This window comes from Diuraphis noxia, unplaced genomic scaffold (assembly GCF_037042655.1).
Source record: "Diuraphis noxia isolate RWA-SAM2 unplaced genomic scaffold, SU_Dnox_SAM2 contig0006, whole genome shotgun sequence".
NCBI lineage: Eukaryota > Metazoa > Arthropoda > Insecta > Hemiptera > Aphididae > Diuraphis > Diuraphis noxia.
Window position 1 is genome coordinate 3,636,314 of NW_028301716.1, and position 21,013 is coordinate 3,657,326.

Below are 21,013 nucleotides of genomic sequence, written 5' to 3' on the forward strand. Positions count from 1 at the left end.
TTTTATTTATTAAAATGCTGGTTGTATCATAAAATAATATATAAAAAATTAAATGGTGTGCATTCTCATAACAGTGTGATATACCTATATTAACTGTACATTACATTACATATTATATGATAAATATAATATTTGCTTAGGTACGTTAATATTTAGTAGCAATAACAATATATATAATTAATATATGATCGTAATGTAAATAATTACATTTCATCATTGTTGAGAGCAAAGGATATGCATAACATTTATAATTTATTAAAGTAAACAAATATTGAAGAAAAAACAGTTTGCCTGTTTAGGCCTGTTAGGCATGGTTCAAATTCCATCGGAGCAGGATTCGATCTCGCTATACGATACCTACCTAATCTACTCGTAGGACTAATAGGTTAAGAAAATTAACAAACAATAGTAGAATTATAATATGAATTGAAGTTATTAAACTTAGTAATACAATATATTAGTATAATATAAATATTACATGTATGTTTTACGAGATTTAAATTGAGTTTATTGTAGTGTTTGTATGTTTACTTATTATTACTTGCATGTATGTAACAACATCAGTCCCTAAAATATCCAAATTTTCGAACTACACCCATAGTCCCAAATCAGCAGTGGCGGCGCCAAGGGGGGGGGCAATGTGGGGCTAGTGCGCTACCCAAATTTGGTTTAGCCCCACCTTTGCCCTACCTGTTTGAGACTAAATGAAAATTTATAATATATTTATATTACCCATCACAATATTGTGTGAAATTTCTCTTCCCCGATTAGCAATTAAACACCACATCGAGTATTATATATGGTTATAATTTATCAATTATGGGACAACTGCTTATCACAATGTTGGAATAATATAATTTCGGAGAAGTTGCTATTCGTGGTAGTATTGTTATTTCCAAAATCCAAAATTCCCAAAATCTAAATGTGTGGAACTAAAAAGTATTTCGGAAACAAGTTGGATCTGCCAAATAGCTGCTTGTATAGCTGTTAAAAGAACACTACCAATCATATTGCTTTTACTTAATAAAGTTAGCTTAGAAACAAAATGTGAAAAAAGTTTAGAAGCTAGTTCACTTTTAGACCATATTAATTTTGAATTTCTATTTTGTTTACACTTATTTTGTGAAGCCTTACAACCTAATCTTACAGAAATCTGATTCTGATTTAAGTTCTAGCTCTAGTCTTGATCTATGCATTGATTTTACATTTAAATGAATATAGAAATGATATTGAAAAATTCAGTATACTCATAAAAGAAGTTAATTTAACTGCTAAAAATAATAACATTAAAAATTTAGAAACTCAAAAATTAGTTAGAACAAAAAAACTACCAGCTAATCTTGCTTATTATTTAACGGAAACAATATCTGATTCAAGAAAAATACAAAATAATGAAGATTTAAGATGTATGATATTTTATCCTGTTATTGATAGAATAGTAAATGAATTAAATAGACGATTCAAAATTAATAGCCCAATTTTGAATGGAATTAGTTCATTAAATCCTAAAAACTCAACATTTTTAAATTTTGACAATACATTACCTTTTGCACGTCATTACGGTGTTGATACAGACAGCTTAGAAGTAGAATTAAAACTTTTACCAAAATTAATAAAAAGACAAAAAGAAGAAAATAATTAAGAAATAAAGACTATCCTTGATTTCGCAAAACTATTAGACAACTATAAAATGACTTTTTCAGAAACATTTATCATATGCAAAATTTCTATTATAATAACACCTTCAAGCGCAGGAGTGAAACGAACATTTTCAAGTCTAAGGCAAATAAAGACTTATTTAAGAAACCATATGTGCAATGAAAAACTAACATCTGTTGCTATATTAAAAATTGAATAAAAAATATCCAAAAGTTGAAATCTAGATATAGTTGTAGATAAATCTGCCTCCATCGATAATAATCGACGAATTATGTTGTAAATGTTGTAATGTTTGAAATAATATAAAACCAAAATCCACTCCAATTTTTACTTTTTATTTGTTTACCTACTCCTCTCTTTTACATTAGTGTCTGATTTATATGATTACAATAAATGCCTTTAATAGCTGATATACCAAAATATCGATCCCATTAATAAAAGTATTATGGAAAATCCAAATATAGAGCAATAATATACAAATTACAAATATATATTTGCCCCACCGAAAATTTTTTTGCCCGGATCCTGCCCCCCCCCCCCCCCCAGAAATAAATGTCTAGTGCCGCCCCTGCAAATCAGTCCAATCTAAATTATACATAGTACCTATCAATTAATAATAATATGTATTTACAATAAATAAATAATTTTATTTAAATAAAGTAGAACCTCTATTTAACAAATTTAAAGGTTCTATAATTTGTGAAATAGAATTTTTGTTGAAAAAAAATTTTTTTTATAAAAACTCATTTTTTTTAGTATACAAAATGCATGAAAATAATAATACATAATATCAGTAAATAAATAAAAATAAATTTAAATTACCTATATTAAGTATGTAAATCATAGTTTTTTTTTTATTCTTTGTGGTCGAAGAACTTACTGATATCCTGTATTAATATTGTTGTTTTAAATTTTTATAGAATATTATTATAAATGTTTAATTTGAATAACACACTTTTAAATTTCGTACTACACACAATTTTAGGGTCTGAACAACATTGTCATAAACAATTGACACACCAAGCTCCTACTTAAACTGCTATCTATGAGTTAAAACGCTTTTAATTATTAAAATAATATATATCAAAAAATGAAATGATGTGCATTCTCATAACAGTGTAATGTTTGTATATAATTACTATAAGTGAGCAATGAATAACTACAGACTGAATTGTACAATAGTGCATACATAATTATATTATTTTATATTTTAAAACAAATCATCATTCATAATATTACAATTTATTATTAAAGTAAGCATAACGTATGTATTGCGTTTTTAGAAGATTGGTTTAAAACGTCGATATAAAAAATTGTTATATTATATATAGTAGTAGTATACAAAGAAAAAAAATAATAATTATATGCATAATATAACATTTATTACAATTTATTAAAGTAAGCATAACGTATGTACGTATTGTCTTTTTAGAAGATGGGTTTCAAACGGTTACATTTATTGTATTATTAAAACAGTTCACCTGCTAATCAATGCAAAGCATAAATTCCAGAGGAGCGTACGTAACGCATAAAAAATAACGGTTGAGTTGTGAAAAAACACGATTAATATATTTTTATTATTATTAAAATCATTTTTTCTATGATATAGTATTATAACTTTTTAGTTAATAAAGGTATATTTGAATAATCATCAATGTAATATATCCACGCGCGAAAACACGAAAAGCGATAACGGAAGGTTAGGAGATAAGGGAGAAAAAGCGCGTAAAGTAGAATAATGTCATGGAAGAAACGCGGAGTACAGGCAGCGCCTCAAGTGGGATTTGTCAGCGACCTTAGCAGTAGAACAAAACAGAAGAACTACTTTTTTGACCACTGATAACTTACTTTATCTTACATATAAAATCAACAATTTTCACGGTGTATTATAGGTATAGTAATAAACGTTATATAACAACATTATACATTAGGTACACATTAAACATTATTTTTTCAATTCTATATCTTATGAATGGTGTTTAAGACAACAAAAAATACCAATAATGTATATTATATTGTGAACATTGTGAAATTAATTACATATAATCTATTGTTAAGAAATATGATATTAATATGTTAATAGCAATTCATGGTGATGTATAATATTAAGTTAACTTAAGCATATACGATGTACAGTTAGTTCTAAAGTATAGGGAGCATTGTTAAGAGTACAGCATGACGTGGAATGATGAAATCCATAATAGTACACATCTTACAAATAAAGAATTCAGTATAAAGCCATTTAGCAGAACTCAACTGTTTGTAGTTAAAATACCTAGGTATCGATGTGTTATGTATGTAGGTACAGACAACTGTTCCAAATCTTTTTGAAATGATTCAATTGGCTAGTTTCACTTGGCCATTTTCTGCAATGAGAAGAAATAATAATTACCTCAGATGTACTATGTCAAAGGAACGGTTTTCGAAATAAACAATACTTTATATGTGGCTTGGTGAGGCGTGGTCGTACGCTCAATCTGTGGAAACGCACTGAGCGTACGTATGGGCCGCAGTTGCTAGCTCCCAGATGGGTGACCACCCGGGATTTTTAGCAACATATCCTTGCCACACATACACAAACACGTGTTACAACCCCACCCACTTAAAATCCTACTAACAAAAATATACAAAATAACCCCTACCGTTCTACCCCACACCAAATGGCCTATGTTGCTGCGGGTTCCCCTTAATAAAAAAAAAAAATCTTTATATTGATAGAGATATTATTGTTGACACCGAAATTATTTTAAATTAGAAAAATAAGAAAATCCATTATATATAAGTGTTTTGTTCATTTGTTAAAGGTACATGTAAAATAAAAGTGAGTTATTACTTATTACTTATTACTCTATTTATTGTGTGTATGTGTATGAACTAAGCAATATAAATATTCAATTATATTTTGTTTTAAGCAGTAGAATTTTCACAGTGTATAATAGTAATAAACGTTATATAACAACATTAAAAGATTGTCCATTGCAAGTTGTATGTATATGTGACCGTCAATGTCGGAAATAAGCCATTATCAGTAATGACTAGTCAATATTAGCAATGGCTAATTAGTAATTAGTTAAGGAAATACTGACAATGGCTAGGCAATATTTAAAATGCCTACAATCGATAGTTAATTTGGGTAATATATTATTTATTTATTTTTTATTTATTTATATAATTTAAATCAACATAACCATGATTATTATTATTATCTAAATATATTTTATTTATTTTCACAAGATAAACTACTATGGCATTTTGAATTACATAATTTTTTAGCTGCTTGACAAGCACATCGATTATTTTGGCATTTTGTTTTACAATGACACCTTTCATATCCCTGAGTCCCAGCAATACTGCTATGCCCGGCAGCCTCTCCGAGAGTAATTTCCTTTTCTTTTGCTGAATTTGTAGTCTCCTTCAAATCGAGAAAGTTTTCGTCACATGGTACGATTTCTGTTCTCGTGTATCTGTGCTTTAAGAAACCATTTTCTGTACCTAATATTGTATAAATAAAAAATTAATTTTTTCTTATAATTTTCTCATTTTTAAATTTAACCACTCACATAATTTGTACAAGTCATCTTGAACATCGGTGACAACAGCTAATAAGTTAACTAATCGATAACCACCTTGGAAAATAACGATAAATGACAATAATATAACATTGACTAAACTTACCAGCCAATTACGGAAATATACACCAATTGCCTACAATGACTGGTATGCACCGGCATTACTGGCATTACCGTTATTGCCGGAATTACACTTGTAACGTCACAGAATTTTAGGCCCTATTATTATACGAAACCAATGGGTACACCTATTACCTACAATATAAAATGAGCACACCTGTCGGTCCGTGACCATCCCAGTATTAATAGCGCGCCCGCGATTACCACTATGTTATGTAATAAATGATCCCCGACCTCCCCGCCTGCAGCAGTGTTCACCGTAGTCACCACAGCATGCCGCCATCGGCTGCCGTCGGCGCCTCTGTCGCGTCCGTCGGTGCGCTCGCCGCAGTACAATTATCTCAATTAATCTATATATTGTAAAAGTCCCGCAATACGCCTACCCTGATTTTTCCCACTGCGACATCATTTGCGACAACAGCGGCCAGCGACCGGACACCGTTCGACACCATTTTTTTTTCTTCTTCTCACCAACGTCTCCTGGACACCACGTCTCTGTCAAGACGCGCCGGTTCTCGTTCTCTCGTGTTACGCAACCTCGTGTCCACGACCAGTCTATTGAGTTTTTCATTATTGTCCAACGCTGTCAACGCCTGTTATGATGGGCTAAGCAAAACCACGGGCCCGATGTCGGTTGAAGCTGCCGTCGTTCCAGTGCCCGACGCCGATGGGCCATGTCGACCACGTGCGTGTCGATGGTCAACAGGCCAGCTCATCACAGCCGTCGGTCACTAATACCTGACCAACATCGTCAACCAGCCACTCAGCTCAAGTCATCACTTCAACGCGTAATATGTATCACACCACTCCCCCCAAAACCCTTGTCACCTTATAATAATATATACGATATTTGTTAGACATGCGTCCTATCGCTCCTCTCATTCCGATTACCGTCCCTAGCGATATGCCGGGCGGTAACCCAATGGTTGGCGAGGTAACTCGGTGAACAATATATATATATTAGTATTCCGCCGAACCTCGTGGGCCGATCCGTGGTTTCGTTTCGTCCCTATATCTATATTTCCTAATGTTTGTCACGTGCCAAATTATATACTAAAACTGTGTATGCCAAATTATATACTAAACTGTATACCAAATTATTATATTCCCCATGGTAATTCTGTGTGCGAGAGCCACCTCCAATTTATAAATTTATTAACTATTATACTATGTAAAATATATTCCCCATCATTACCCTAAAACCTCATGTTTTCTTTATTTATTAGTGCTTTATCACTATTTATTATGTTATATTTTTTGTCTCCCCTTATAAATGAATCTTTGGCGTTCATTCGTCACTGCGTGTATCAAAGCCTGTGAGTTCCACCGACTTGGCCCTTGGGTCATCACGCGGTGCGGCTCACAGGTCATGAGTAAAGTGTTCCCCTTTACTCATGGGTGGTTTATTGGGACCTTAAAAGCCCGTAATCTCACACACTTACATTATACAGTACACATTATCTTTATTTTTTAAATCAATAACATACTGAAATTAATTATCAGTACCTACTATATACTATACTGTACTATATTACAATATATTATTAATATGTTAACAGCAATTCATGGTGATATATAATGTTAAGGTTACATAAACAAATTTCAAATATTCAGTTAACTTAAGCAATTACAACGTACAGTTAGTTCTATCAACACGGCAAATAAAGTATTGAAATAATCTAACGATATAGGAGCATTGATTAGAGTACAGCATGTGGAATGATGAAATCCCTACTATCCCAAATACACATCTTACACATAAAAAATTCAGTAGAAAGCCATTTAGCAGAACTCAACATGTAATTTAAATATCTAGGTACCAATGGATTATGTACAAGGCCGTATTTAAGAATTTGACACCAAGAGGTTAAAAAAAAAAAAATACGCCTCATTAATCATTATACAAAATACAATTAGTCGCCCGGGACAACAGTATCCTGTAGCGGCTGTAGCTCACACCTAAATACGGCCCTGGTGGTGTATGTACAGACAAACAACTGTGCAAGAAAACATATAAGTATAAATTGATACCTATGGTACCTAGTGAGTTATGAGTAGGGCCCGGATTTATATGCAATAAAAATCTATAAAATATGCAGATTCATATCATAAATATGCAAAAAATATGCAAAATGATTTTTTTTTTACAAATTAACAATATATTATGTATAAAAATTGTTTATTAATAAAAAAATGCAAAATAACATTTTTAATGACATTGTGTAAGTATAAAAGTGTTATAAATTAATTAAAGTATTACTATTTATATTAAATTATTATTATTGGATGAGTACCAGCATGAAGTAATAAATATGGATTTCAAGTTTTCGAATTGAAAACTCCTACGATTATCTCGAAGCATACTTTTGTACTTGGAAAAACTTCTTTCCACGTCACAAGATACAATTGGTGCATATTTAAAACTCGATAAATCTTCAACTGACAGTTCCTCGTCTTCATCACATTCAGTTACCTCGCTGTTGATTATACCATCGATTTTTTTCAATGTTAAATATCCACGATTTTTTGACAACACATTTTTAAATTTAGATCTAGCGAAATCTATTCCTGGCCCTCCTTCTTCGAATTTAATTTTAATATTTTCTATGAGCAATAAACTATTTCTTAAAGTAACATTCGATTTCTCTAGTTTTGTTATTGTATCTATTAAACACTGAAAGTGTGTTGTAATAACGGCAAGCTCATTTTTCAACTCTTTATTATGAAATAAACTACGTAAGATTTCAATACACTTCGCTTAATTTTGGTTTAAAGTGTTAATAACACATTTTACCTCATTGAAATATTTCCTATAATAAATTGCTGCTTCAAGCCATGTACCCCAACGAGTTAAAATTGGTTGTGGAGGTAAACTCAAATTGGGATACATTTCTTTGAAAGTATTTACACGTGAAGGTGCTTTTAAAAATATCTTTTTAGTATTTGAAATTAATCGATCGACATTTTGATATTTTTCTCTTATGACTTCAGCTACTCTGTGTAGTCCATGAGCCATGCACGTTACATGAATTAATTTAGGGTAAAATACTTTAAGAGCTTCGTCAGATTTAACCATGTACGGAGCAGCATCTGTTACATACAACAATACTTTTTCATGAAATATTTTTTCGGGCCATAAAATGTTCATGGAGTCATTAAATAATTGGGAAATTGTTTGAAAATTTGCCTTTTGTAATTGCTCAACCGTTAAAACAATTGGTTTTGTACATTCTTCAGATGATAATTTCCCAATTATGACACTAGCAACATATCGTCCCTGTACATCAATTGTCTCATCGATGGAAACCCAAATTGGACTGTTCCCTATTTCATTCCTAATTTTACATAAAACTTCATCATAGCATAAAGGTGAATAGTTCTTTCGAAGGGTAGATTCATCTGGTAATTTGAGTTTTAGATATTTTTCAAAAAACAATTTAAACTGTGGATTGTTTAATTTAAAAAGTGAAATATCGTTAGCCACCATAAAATTACATAAATCTTTGTTAAACTCATTTGTATTTTGATTATTAGTTCTGACCTGATTAAATGTTTTTTTTTATGAAAGGTTGAGTGATCTTTTCTTCTTTCAATCTGCGATTCGATATATGTTTTGCAGTTTCTAAATGTTGTACCACTTGAAACTTTCTGTTACATGACACATTTACACAACAAAAATTGCAAAATAAAATATTTCCGTCTGTTTTAAATATGGTTGGATATTCATTTACGTACCGGGAAGCATTATTTACTTTAGGCATTATATAAAAATAAAAGTCACTAGTTAGATTTTTTAAACAAAATATACCGTACACTGTACACACTACACCGACGAACAACAGCTAGTAACTAATATTACTTTAATATTATGTTAGCTTAATCGCATGTCCCAGAAATCAGATTATGATATATATATATATATATATATATTTATCTATAAGATAACGTCTATAATGCGTCTATACCTACGTCTGTCACGGAATTCCCTTTTATAAAATATTTTGTTTTATTCGGTCGAATTATATTTGTCAGGAACGTCGGCGATCGGGCAAAATCAGCATGTATATCAAACTTTGAGTAAAATTTAAAATATTTTATCAAGTATTTATTAAATATGCACATTTTATGTAATTACCCCGAAATATGCAATTATTATGCATTTTGATGCAAATATGCAAAAATATGCAAAATAAAAAATTAACAATATAATCTACGTTTTACGAAACGTCAAGATATTTAATCAGAATTATTATACGTCAAATGTAGAAGAATATGCATTTGCATAAAAATCCGGGCCCTAGTTATGAGTCACAGTAAAACTGTAACACAACTTATTGTAGTTGCGTGTGTGTGTGTACAGTCCAATTAAAACATAGTTTTACCTAATTACCATTAACACAATCATAGGCAAAATCAATAACAGCAGTAGCCAGTAAGATCAAAACAGGTATAAGATGAGTTATGCAATTTTAATATTTGTTAATCTACTTGAATGTGCTGAGGTGAGAATTATGTTATGCAGAATATCGATATCAGATACTTGTAGTATCTCATGTGAATACAGTGTACTTAATTACTTATACGAAAGAAAGTCCATTATAACATACTGTGAAATGTATAAGTGTTTTGATCATTTGTTAAAGGTAAAATAAAAGTGAGTTATAACTTATATATAACTTTGTGTGTGTGAACATGAAGTAAGACGTTATCTTGGGTTAACCGGATTCTTTCGCAGATTTGTACCACGTTATGCAGAGATCGACAGACTACTGTCAGAACTTTTAAAGAACGATGAACCATTCAAATGGACGACAGAACAAAAACAAGCTTTCGAAAAATTGAAGCATAGTATAACCAGTAGTCCAGCTTTACAATTATTTAATCCATCATCTTACACAGAACTTCATTGTGATGCTAGTCAAGTGGGTCTGAGTGGAATGCTATTGCAGCGAGGTGAAAGTGATAAGAAAATGCATCTTGTTCATGCTGTTTCGAAGAAAACAACAACTGTGGAGAAAAATTACCATGCAGGTAAACTAGATTTAATGGCTATAGTATGGAGTATTACGCGTTTGCGTCATTTACTCATTGGAATTCCATTCATTGTTATCACTGATTGTCAAGCCATCGTACATCTAAATACGAAAAGAACAGTTAATCCACAAGTGGCACGTTGGGCAAATTTACTGAGTGAATATGAATACGAAGTAAGACATAAACCAGAAATTAAAATGGCGCACGCTGATGCGTTATCACGAGCACCAGTGGACATACCAAATGATACAGAGCAAGAACTTGAAGATTATGAAGTAATGTTAACAATGACCGAAGAGGAGCATGTGATGGCCATGCAGAGAAGTGATGATAAGTTACGGTATATCATCGATAACTTGACAAAAAGATCAGAAGAGCGCTCTGTGGCTGAGGACAGCATGATTAAGGGATATGTTCTACGTAAAGGTATATTATATCGAATTGTCAAGGTGCAAGAGAAGACACGGCAACTGTGGGTAGTACCAGATGGAATGCGAAAAAGTCTGGTGGTTCGTTGCCATGATTTATCTGGTCATTTCGGAATAGATAGGACGGTATCTAAGATAATGGAACGTTATTATTTTGCCCGTATGCGCAGGTATGTTCGATATCATATAAAAAGCTGTCCAGAGTGTATGCTCATTAAGGTTCCAAAGGGGCGTCAACAAGGTGAACTTCATCCAATTCCACCAGGGAAAAGGCCATTTGAAGTTATTCATCTTGATCACATAGGACCGTTCATAAAATCTACGTCAGGTAATAATCATATTTTGGTATTAGTTGACAATCTAACCAAATATGTGAAATTATACGCAGTGCGCAGATGTGATACTGATTCGGTATTAAAATGTTTGAAAAGTTTTATATTGCTACATGGCATGATCCTTTTAACTTGTACTTTAATTTATATTTGTTTAATAACACAGCGAGGACGCTGTAAAACTCAGGATGACCGAGTTGTTGGCAACACTACTAGGAGTGACAATAGGCTTAGTAGAGTGAGTCGTGAGTGAGCGAGCAGAGTGTGCTGTGAGCTATGTACAGCTACAGTAGTATTGTGATTGTGTGGTTTTGCTACTTATGTTTAATTATTATATTCTTGACTAATTGTTTTAATAAAAGTACATGTAAATTATATGCTGCGTTAATTAGTTAATTGTGATATTTGGAATCCTGACTAAATTAAATTCTCAAGATGAATTACTAAATTCGATATTATTAAATAAGACGTATGAATTTGTATATATAATTATTATAATAGCATACGCCAGTATAAAATTGTGTATAAAAAAAAAAAAAACATAGGTCAGCTTTAGAAAATATACATTTAGATTATTATCCCGTGTCCACTGTTCCAAAATAAAACAATACATTTTACTTTATATTTTAAAATAATATTTTATGCATGTAAATTTAAATCTTTTATACATTTATTCATAACAGGTAGTTGCATTTTATTTTTTTAAGAATTTACTAACGCATTTGTTAATTATAAGTTTTAGAAATTTGTAATTTTATATTTTTAATGTGATATTTAATGCATTTCATATTTTAATATTTATAAAATAATTTATAATTAATTGTACAATTAATAATTATACAATTACATATTTAGTCATTAAAATTATTGTGATACTTATGAGTAAGCTTTATTCATAAGATATGACGTTTTATTTGTAATAATTAAATATTTGTAATTTTTGTAGTGTAGACTATTATAATGTATAATAAATGTTATAACATTTAATTTAAATTCGATTTTGTTATTATATTATACCTAATTATCCCGATGTATAATAATTTATAGTTATTTATACAATTAATAATTATATAATTACATATTAAGAAATTAAAATAATTATAATAGGTACTTATGAATAAGCTATAGTCATAAAATATGACATTTTTTTTGTAATAATTGAATATTTATAATTTGTGTAGAATATATTATTATAATGTACAATAAATGTTATAAAATTTAATTTAATTTGGATTTTTTTTATTATATACCTAATTATTCCGATATCATTATAATGATTTTTGACTTATCAAAATAAGTCGAAAACAAAAATTGTAGTAACTGTTTTATTATAATCTACATACATTACTAACCAAAATAATGTTTGGCAATTTTGTATAGCAATGTTTTTATTGGATTTACACATGAATCTTTTTATCTTTATGAAAAGGGCGTAATAATAGTGAACAAAAAATGGCATAAAAACATGGTTTAGTACTTCAAGAAATACGTCTTATTGAAGCGGTCTACGGTAAAAATACCTATCATATAAATCGTAGAGGAAAGTTTTATTTAGAATCGCAAGAAGTCGGATTTTAGATATTTTTATTGATTAGTTAAAAATTAGTGGATAAAAAGTAAAAATCGCTAGCTATTTTATCATGCAATATTGTACAATTGGTACGATATCAAAAATCGGTCTTCTTACGATTCTAGATAAAATTCTCCTCTACAATTTTTATGATAAGTATTTTTACTGTAAACCCCTTCAATAAGCCGCATTACTTGAAATATGAAAAATTGGTTTTTATATATATAAAATTCAGATACGCGCGAATACGAATGTCGAAGAAAACTAAAATAAGTAAAATTATCTTGGTATTTTTATTCTATGCAAGGCTGCGATAGAAAACCTGTTTTGATCTATGGTGCGGTACTGTCGTTATTGCGGGCGGGGTGGTGGTATTACACCGTAGGCTACTGCCGCTGTTTACGCCGTTTACGACCGCCGGACCGCAGCACATGTCGGGTGTAATTAATCGTTTTTTTTCCGAAAAACATGGTTTCGTACTTCAAGTAATATGGCTTATTGAAGGGTTTTACAGTAAAAATACCTATTATAAAAATTGTAGAGGAGAATTTTTTCTTGAATCGTAAGAAGCCCGATTTTTTATATATTATTCTAATCGCCCAATATCGCATAGTATATTAACAAGTTTTTTTAAACTTTTTATCGACTATTTACTAAACTAATTAATAAAAATATCGAAAATTGAGCTTCTTAAGATTCTAGATAAAGTTGTCCTCTACAATTTTTATGATAGGTGTTTTTGCTGTAAACCGCTTCAATAAGCCGTATTATTTGAAGTACAAAACTATGTTATTATGCAATATTTTGTTCACTAGTGCGCCCTCTTAATACTATATTATTATTCCAGACAATTCTATTTTTATAATAATCCATATTATTGGTTTATCATTGTATTTAATTATTTTGGTATTTATTACAATTATTATTATGGTAAATCTATTATTGTTATGATGTTTATGCGATCTAGTATTATTATTTCCCGATTGTCACTAAAAATAAAATACAGCATTATATTTTCAATAACTCTTGTGTTGTGCACTTTTGTTTTAATTTTTTTTATTATTCCGTTTGGAACCTTTAACCGTGTTGGTTTCAACTATTTTCTGTGTTGTGGTATTGGTTATTTTGTTTTTACTATTTTTTAGTAAGATTTATTTATTTTATATTTATCGATTACCTTACTAAATATGGCTTGTCGAAAAGCTGTTATCCCAACTCAGACAATCGTGGAAGCAATTCTTCATTTTAAAGATCGGATAGTAACCGAAGTCAACGGTGATAAAAGTAAGAATTTTTTTGTAAATACTTTGAATAATGTTATATTAAATACCTACTGTATTTGAATAAATTCAATTACCTATTTTAATACATAAAGCATAATTATTGTATTATCTAAAGTGTGTAATAAAGGAAAATTTACTAGGTACATAGTTTCACCTTTTATTTTTATTTTAGAACGAATTTTCGACATATTATTTATATAATAACTTCGTAAAATATATTAGGTTTATAAGAATAAAATATTTTTTTGACTATAGGTGAAAATCATTTTTTTTAAAGTTAATTATTCTATTGCAATATATTTTTTATTTTTATAATTTTTCATATTTCATGGATTATTATTAAAACAATGGAAATTACGTACCTAGGTAATATACCTAATAGAATATAATATAATATGGTAAAAATAATACCTGTATAATATATATTATTATAATTTTTTATATCAAAGTTTTAAATTAACACGTCATATTAATAGAGCGATATCCTTTCCCAAGGGCGCCCGCAGAAATTTTCACAGGGGGGGGGGCAAGGTGTATATTATATATATAAAATGCTAAGTTAGGTTAGGTAAAATTCTGTAATAGGTATACAAACATTGGCCACAAAAGCGGGAGGGCATTCCCCCCTGAGGGTGTCCATGTCTTTTCCCTACCTAATTCATTGTAATCATTTATTGATAAAATTTAAGGGTTTAAATTTGCTGCACAGTGTATTGGATATATGCAAAAAGCTTTACGGCTTTTAAATACAGTTTTAATTGTTTTAATCTCAACAGAATTTAAACAGCACATTCCTAAATGTTCAAATAATTGACTCTCAATTTTTGTAAAAATTTCATGTGCATCAGAAAGTCTAGTTTCGTCTGATTCCGCAGTTGTAATTCCAACTGATCTGGGTGACAAAATTGACAAAATCGAATCTACTTGTGGCCAAAATAAATCATCATCTAGGATACATTGTTTCACTTCTTTATCTATAGTTCTTTCTAATCCAACTGCTACACTTGTTTCTTTAAGAGCTTGCTGATTTTTTTTCACACTTTCCATCATTAAAATACCACCAGCCCATCTAGTGTTACTAGGTAACTTTAATGTTGTTACTGAAGTGTTACCGTAGATTTTTTTTTGAATGTTTTTAAATGTACTATGTAAAATGTGAGTATTTTTGAAATTATTTACTATTTGTTTAACTTGTAAAAGTAGCTTACTTATAGTAGGAATAGCACATAAGTCCTTAAATAACAAATTTAAACCATGCGCCAAGCAACCAACTGAATATATGTGTTTATATTTTTCGATTTCCTTTAATTTTGCCCATGCTCCTTTCATTGCTGCTGCATTGTCAGTACATATAAGAAAGAATTTTTCTTGTCCAACTTCATCAAGAACATTTGCAATTTGTGTTATAATATATTCAGATGTCTCTCTTTCTTGGCCTGATATTATGCTCTTATAGAACACAGGTTCAGGTGTAGTAATAACAAAATTAATTACACCGTCTCCTGTTATGTTTGTCCACCCATCAGTAAGTAATGCTAGACATGTCGCTTTATTAATTTTATTATTCACATCATCCATTACTCTCTTATACTCAGAATTTAACAAAGAGTTACTTAGCTTGTATGGAGACGGAACTACAAATTTTGGCCTAATACTCTGGAAAAAAGTTTTCCAATATGGTGTTTCAAAAGCAGATAAAGCCATACCTGAATGGTATACAGCTTTAGCCATATTTATTTCCAATTCACTTTGTTCTTCTATTGTAATTCGATCGAAAAATGAAGTTATCTTTTGTGTCTTAAATTTCACAGATGGTCCTTGAAGTTCTGATTGAATTACATCAAAGTTTGATGTAGAAGCCACAATATGAAATGAATGGTTTGTGTTTTTATCCTAAAACATAAATAAAAGTAAATAAAGAATAATATTATAATACATTTCACTATTTTAGATTAACTTTGACCTTGTTTACAAAAAATAATATAAAAAAAAAACAATTTTAATAAGTACTAAGGTATTCCTAATAATATGCTTTCTAGTAATTATAATAAATTACCAATGATTTACTTATCATTGGAAAATAGTTAAACAATTGTGTTTAATAAATTATTTTTAATTACTAATTAATGTCCATTAATTATAACACTAAATGTTTATAGTTTTACACCTATTGCTGGATTATTTTCACTTTTAACAGTTTTAACTTTTAAGAGATTATTGATAATTTTGTTAATTGAATTGTAGTCATTACTCATCAAAATGTATAAAATGTGTGAATAAAAAAATGTTCTTGACATTAACAAATAAAATCAAAAATGATTAAATTGTTTTAGTTATATTGTTATCAATTGTATGAACCTAGAGGAATACTTACAGTTGTTGTTGCCTCTAACATTTGAACTTCATCAGGTGTATCCGTATCATTTGTATACCTTACTGATTCTGATAAATTATTTCTCTTAGCAGACTGAGGTAAATTTTCAGATATTTTCTGCTTAATATCTAGTGGACATTTTTTGCATTGAAAAGAAATATGTTGTTTCATCCTAGTGGCATTAGAAAACTTGTACTCAAATGCACAAAATTTACATTTCACCGATTTATTTTCATGTTTGTCAAACAAATCCCAAATTGAACACAATGGTCTCATTTTAAATGTTTAGGGAAACTGAAAAACCTCCTGAAAACAGATATTGATTAACTAATTTGAAATTTTATTATAATTAATAGGTACCTATATCATATACATTAGGTTAGGTAATTCTAGTTTCAACATTAGCATAATGTATTTATGAATAGTGAGCACAGACCATAGTAAATACTAAATAGTAAAATAGTACGATCACAAAAAAATTTAAATATCAATAGGTAAAAAAAACACAAATGTCAAATACTGTATTACCTCATTATAAATATTAGTAATATTACATTATTACTTACCTATTTTATAAAGAATTGATATTCTAAGGCCGCGGTAATAGCATAGCAATAAATAAAAGTAATGACTTAACCACTTTACATTAACAAAATTAAACAAATATTAAGTATTGAGTTGTAGATAATAACACTAATAACACTAATAAGTAACGATGTTTTTGTTTTTACTTTCTAAGACCGTGGTTTCTATTGATTCTAAGTTTCTTATCAAATCTAAATCAGTGTTGTATTTATTTTTATTTTAGTTACACAACGCGACGGTCGACGTCAATAATTATTGTTTATACTTTATTATATTTATTATACTACAATAGTGCAATACTACTATTCAGTCGAATAGTACCAACTACCAATTACCAAATAACAATATTGTCAAATTGTATGGATGATAAGTGATAACTTTACTGTTGCCTGCATCCCACCAATGTCTTCAATTTTAATCTTACGTCACTAATTGTTACGTATTTCAGTATATTTTTTATTGTTTAATGTTTATATTAAAAATATAAAAATAATAATAAATACGTTCTAACTTCTAGTTCTAATGATGATGGTCAAGGTCTAACACTCTAACGTTATTTGGAAAATTACAGACTTCAAAGATTATGACATAAATACTAAAATACATATAATGGGTAATGTGGGTAATGTTATTTTTAGAACAATCAACAAATATCCAATAATATAGTACAGTAATTTATGATAACCGATCGTACGCACTACGTCACGCGCCGTATTGATAAATGATAATAGTATAAATGTATAATACCTTTAACCGATGGGTCGTTGAATGTTAAAACTGGACTTTCAATATACTTTAAAATAATTTTAAATTTTTAAGCGTAAAATAAATTATTTTAATTTTCTCTAAATTTTCCATATTTTCTTCGAGTCTGTGAAAAAAAAACTGTTTTTTTTTCGGAAATTGTCCGAAATATACTTTTTTTTTAATTTTCCAAAAACTTCGGTTTTTTTCGGAAATAAATTATTTGAATATTCTCCAATTTTTCAATATTTTCCGGGGCTCTGGGAAAAAAACTGTTTTTTTTCCGAAATTTTCCCGAATTTTTCCGGAAATTTTCCGAAATTTTGATCCCTAGTATTGAAGGTTGTGAAAGAAGTGAACTAATTCAAACACCAATATTGCAATATTAATGTACAACTCAAATAATAACAAATTAGATGGTTTACAACAGTTTATAGACAAAAGGCTAAGTACTGAAGACTCAAAGTGTGGATATGTAAAAGATCATAATAATCCCTGCAATGGGCAGAAAACTACTACAGTTAGAGAATCAAAACTGCATTTGTTTATAGAAATATTTAACTGGCAAGGTAATATTTGATAGACAAAAAGAAAGGCTGGAGCGTTAAATAGTTAAAATTTGATCTATTTTTACTGAGTAATATAACAAGTTACTTTTTTTTTAAAGTAATTTCAACCTTATGAGAGTGAAATTTTATATTAGTATAATATAAGTATAACTGTAAATGTACTATTATTTAATAATACGGTAATATGCTAAAATCAAAAAAAAAAAAATTATAAATTAAAAAAAATTTGTTGTTACTTTTAATGTATGATTCATTTATGAACTAACGTCATAACATACTTGAATAAATATGACATAACTATATAAAAATCTTACATATATGTTAAAAGTATCATTACGAACCATACTTGTTACTTTTTAATATTTAACTTAAAATCTTTACAATTAAAAACAAGAAAAGAAATTTTTAACAAATCAAATTATTTAGTTAACCAGCTCCGCCTTTCTAAAAAGTATAAATAAATAAAATAGATGTAATGCAAAATATTAAAATTATTTTTTATTATGAATTATTAAAAATTCGATTTTAATTTTTAGGAGAAAATGTTAATGAATATAGTACAGAAGCTCTTCCTAAACTGGAAATTCAACTAAAAAACATTCCTGAAGTCCTAAAATATTCGGAAAAAAGTTATGAGCTTCGGGGTGTCTGTAGTTATCGTCAAGGACTAAGTCGACTTAGATCGTCAATAGGTCACTATTTTGCATATTGTAAACGTGGTCTCCATAACTGGGAAATATATGATGATCTAAAAAAAAACCCAAGATGGTCAAAGAAACGACCACAGTTTCTTGTGAAATTTTAATTTATACCATGTAGTTTAAATAAAAATGAATTTTTTTTTTTTGAAAAGCTAAATACATAAAAAGATAGAATACTTATTTAATGTTTTTTTTATTTTATCTGTTATTACATAGTTTTAGGAGTAGGTAGTCAGCTGTTTTAATGTACGTTATATTCGTATATTATATTATAGCCATAATTTTATAAATTTTATATTTTGATATACTATAGAATTGTTTCTTGTACGTATATATATTATATATAAGGTACGTCAAACTGTAATATGACCAAGGCAACACTTTACTCACGGTAGGTATAAGTATTTGTATGCACACATTTGTAAGTAGGTACCTACATAATTTTAAATTATTTTTTAAAAACGTAACTTGCCTAAAAACATTTTTTTTTAATTTTCAAGTTGTAACTGTGTTGACAACTATACTCAAAGAATGTCGGTACAACAATATGTTATGTTTTATTTATTAGACTCACAAACAACATAAATAAAACGCTTCAAACTACTTTAAATTAATGTTTAAATTGTTTTTAGACAAATAAGTACATCATACACCATTTTTAATTTAATATAATATAATCAGCACAAGTTTAAAAAGTACCTAAACAGAATTTGCAACTACAATTCGTGCTCAAATCTTTATTTTTCGATTTTGAGGGGGGCTGGTGAAACGGTCAAAATAGATAAAGGCCGATTACTCGGTAACTATAGGCGTGCGAATTTCGGGAGTTGCGTGCAAATTCATGCTAATTGCGTGCTAATTATTGGCAAAAGAAAATTTTGGAAAATCTTTATTTTTCGATTTTGAGGGGGCTGGTGAAACGTTTCAACAGCCCCCCCAAAGTTTATTGATAATGTATTATTTAATATTATCATGCAAATTAAGATAATAATTTTGCCAATTCATGCTAATTCCATGCTAATTTTTAGTGCAAAAAAAATTTTAGATTTCTATATGGGGGGAGGGGGGGAGGGGCGGCGAAACGGACCTAATTCTATGGTCATGAAGTTAGCCCCCCCACTTTGGCCGATTCACTTCAAACCAGCGCCAATATTTAGCAAATTAATTGCAAATAATTGCAAATTGCAAATCAAGTGCAAAGTCACAAATCAATAAATGCGTTTGGGGGGGCTAACTTCATTCAGCCCCCCCCACTTTGTCCGATCCGTTCCAAACCAACGTCAATATTTAGCAAATTAATTGCAAATTGATTTTTGGAATTTGCAAATCGATATTCTATTTTTGGCAATTTTTTAAAAAAATTTGGTCAGCCCCCCCACTTTGTCCGATCCGTTCCAAACCAACGTCAATATTTAGCAAATTAATTGCAAATAATTGCAAATTGATTTTTGGAATTTGCAAATCGATATTCTATTTTTGGCAATTTTTTAAAAAAATTTGGTCAGCCCCCCCACTTTGTCCGATCCGTTCCAAACCAACGTCAATATTTATCAAATTAAGGGGCCTCACTATACCATATATTTAAGGAGCAACATTTAGGCAATTTCCAATCTTTTCGTCGCCGCCCGGGATCTATGTGTTAGTCGTTAATGAATATTAGTGTGCGTGTGGCTCAATGCGGGTACCGCTTCCTTCCGCACCATCCACCAAATAGACGTAATCATTATCGTAAATCGTAATCGTTATCGCAATATTGCATATCGAATAGTTATCGGAAATTATGTTTTCTCGTACGAAAAGTAGTTGCAAATAGTCTGCAGTGTGTAACGTAATTATAGTATTATTTATTAGGTAGGTTATAGTAGGAAAAAAATGATTCTACCCTTTTTTACTATAAAGTATTTAACTCCGCAAGTCTCGCCCAAGCCTCGGTTACCTTTAAACTTACGATCAAAATATATGGAACATAATATAGGTTGTACATTTAAAAAAAATATGGCTGAAAAGGGAAAAAACGAAGCATAAACATCTGCTTTATTAATTTT

General features: G+C 29.6%; 1 protein-coding gene across 1 annotated transcript; it reads right to left on the reverse strand.

The window, feature by feature from the left end:
- Nucleotides 1-14,679: 14,679 nt before the first annotated feature.
- Nucleotides 14,680-16,645, reverse strand: LOC149054647 (uncharacterized). The gene is made up of 2 exons (XM_089230166.1): nucleotides 16,370-16,645; nucleotides 14,680-15,888 (listed from the first exon to the last, which is right to left on the reverse strand). Exons 1-2 carry the CDS (start codon nucleotides 16,643-16,645, stop codon nucleotides 14,680-14,682), a joined length of 1,485 nt encoding a protein of 494 aa, XP_089086292.1.
- Nucleotides 16,646-21,013: the final 4,368 nt, after the last annotated feature.

Excerpts from the sequence above, each read along its gene's own strand:
- LOC149054647 (XM_089230166.1), bottom strand. The coding sequence starts at position 16,645 with ATGAGACCATTGTGTTCAATTTGGGATTTGTTTGACAAACATGAAAAT. Across the intron at positions 15,889-16,369 it reads TGTTAGAGGCAACAACAACT|GATAAAAACACAAACCATTC; the intron begins GTAAGTATTCCT and ends TTTATGTTTTAG.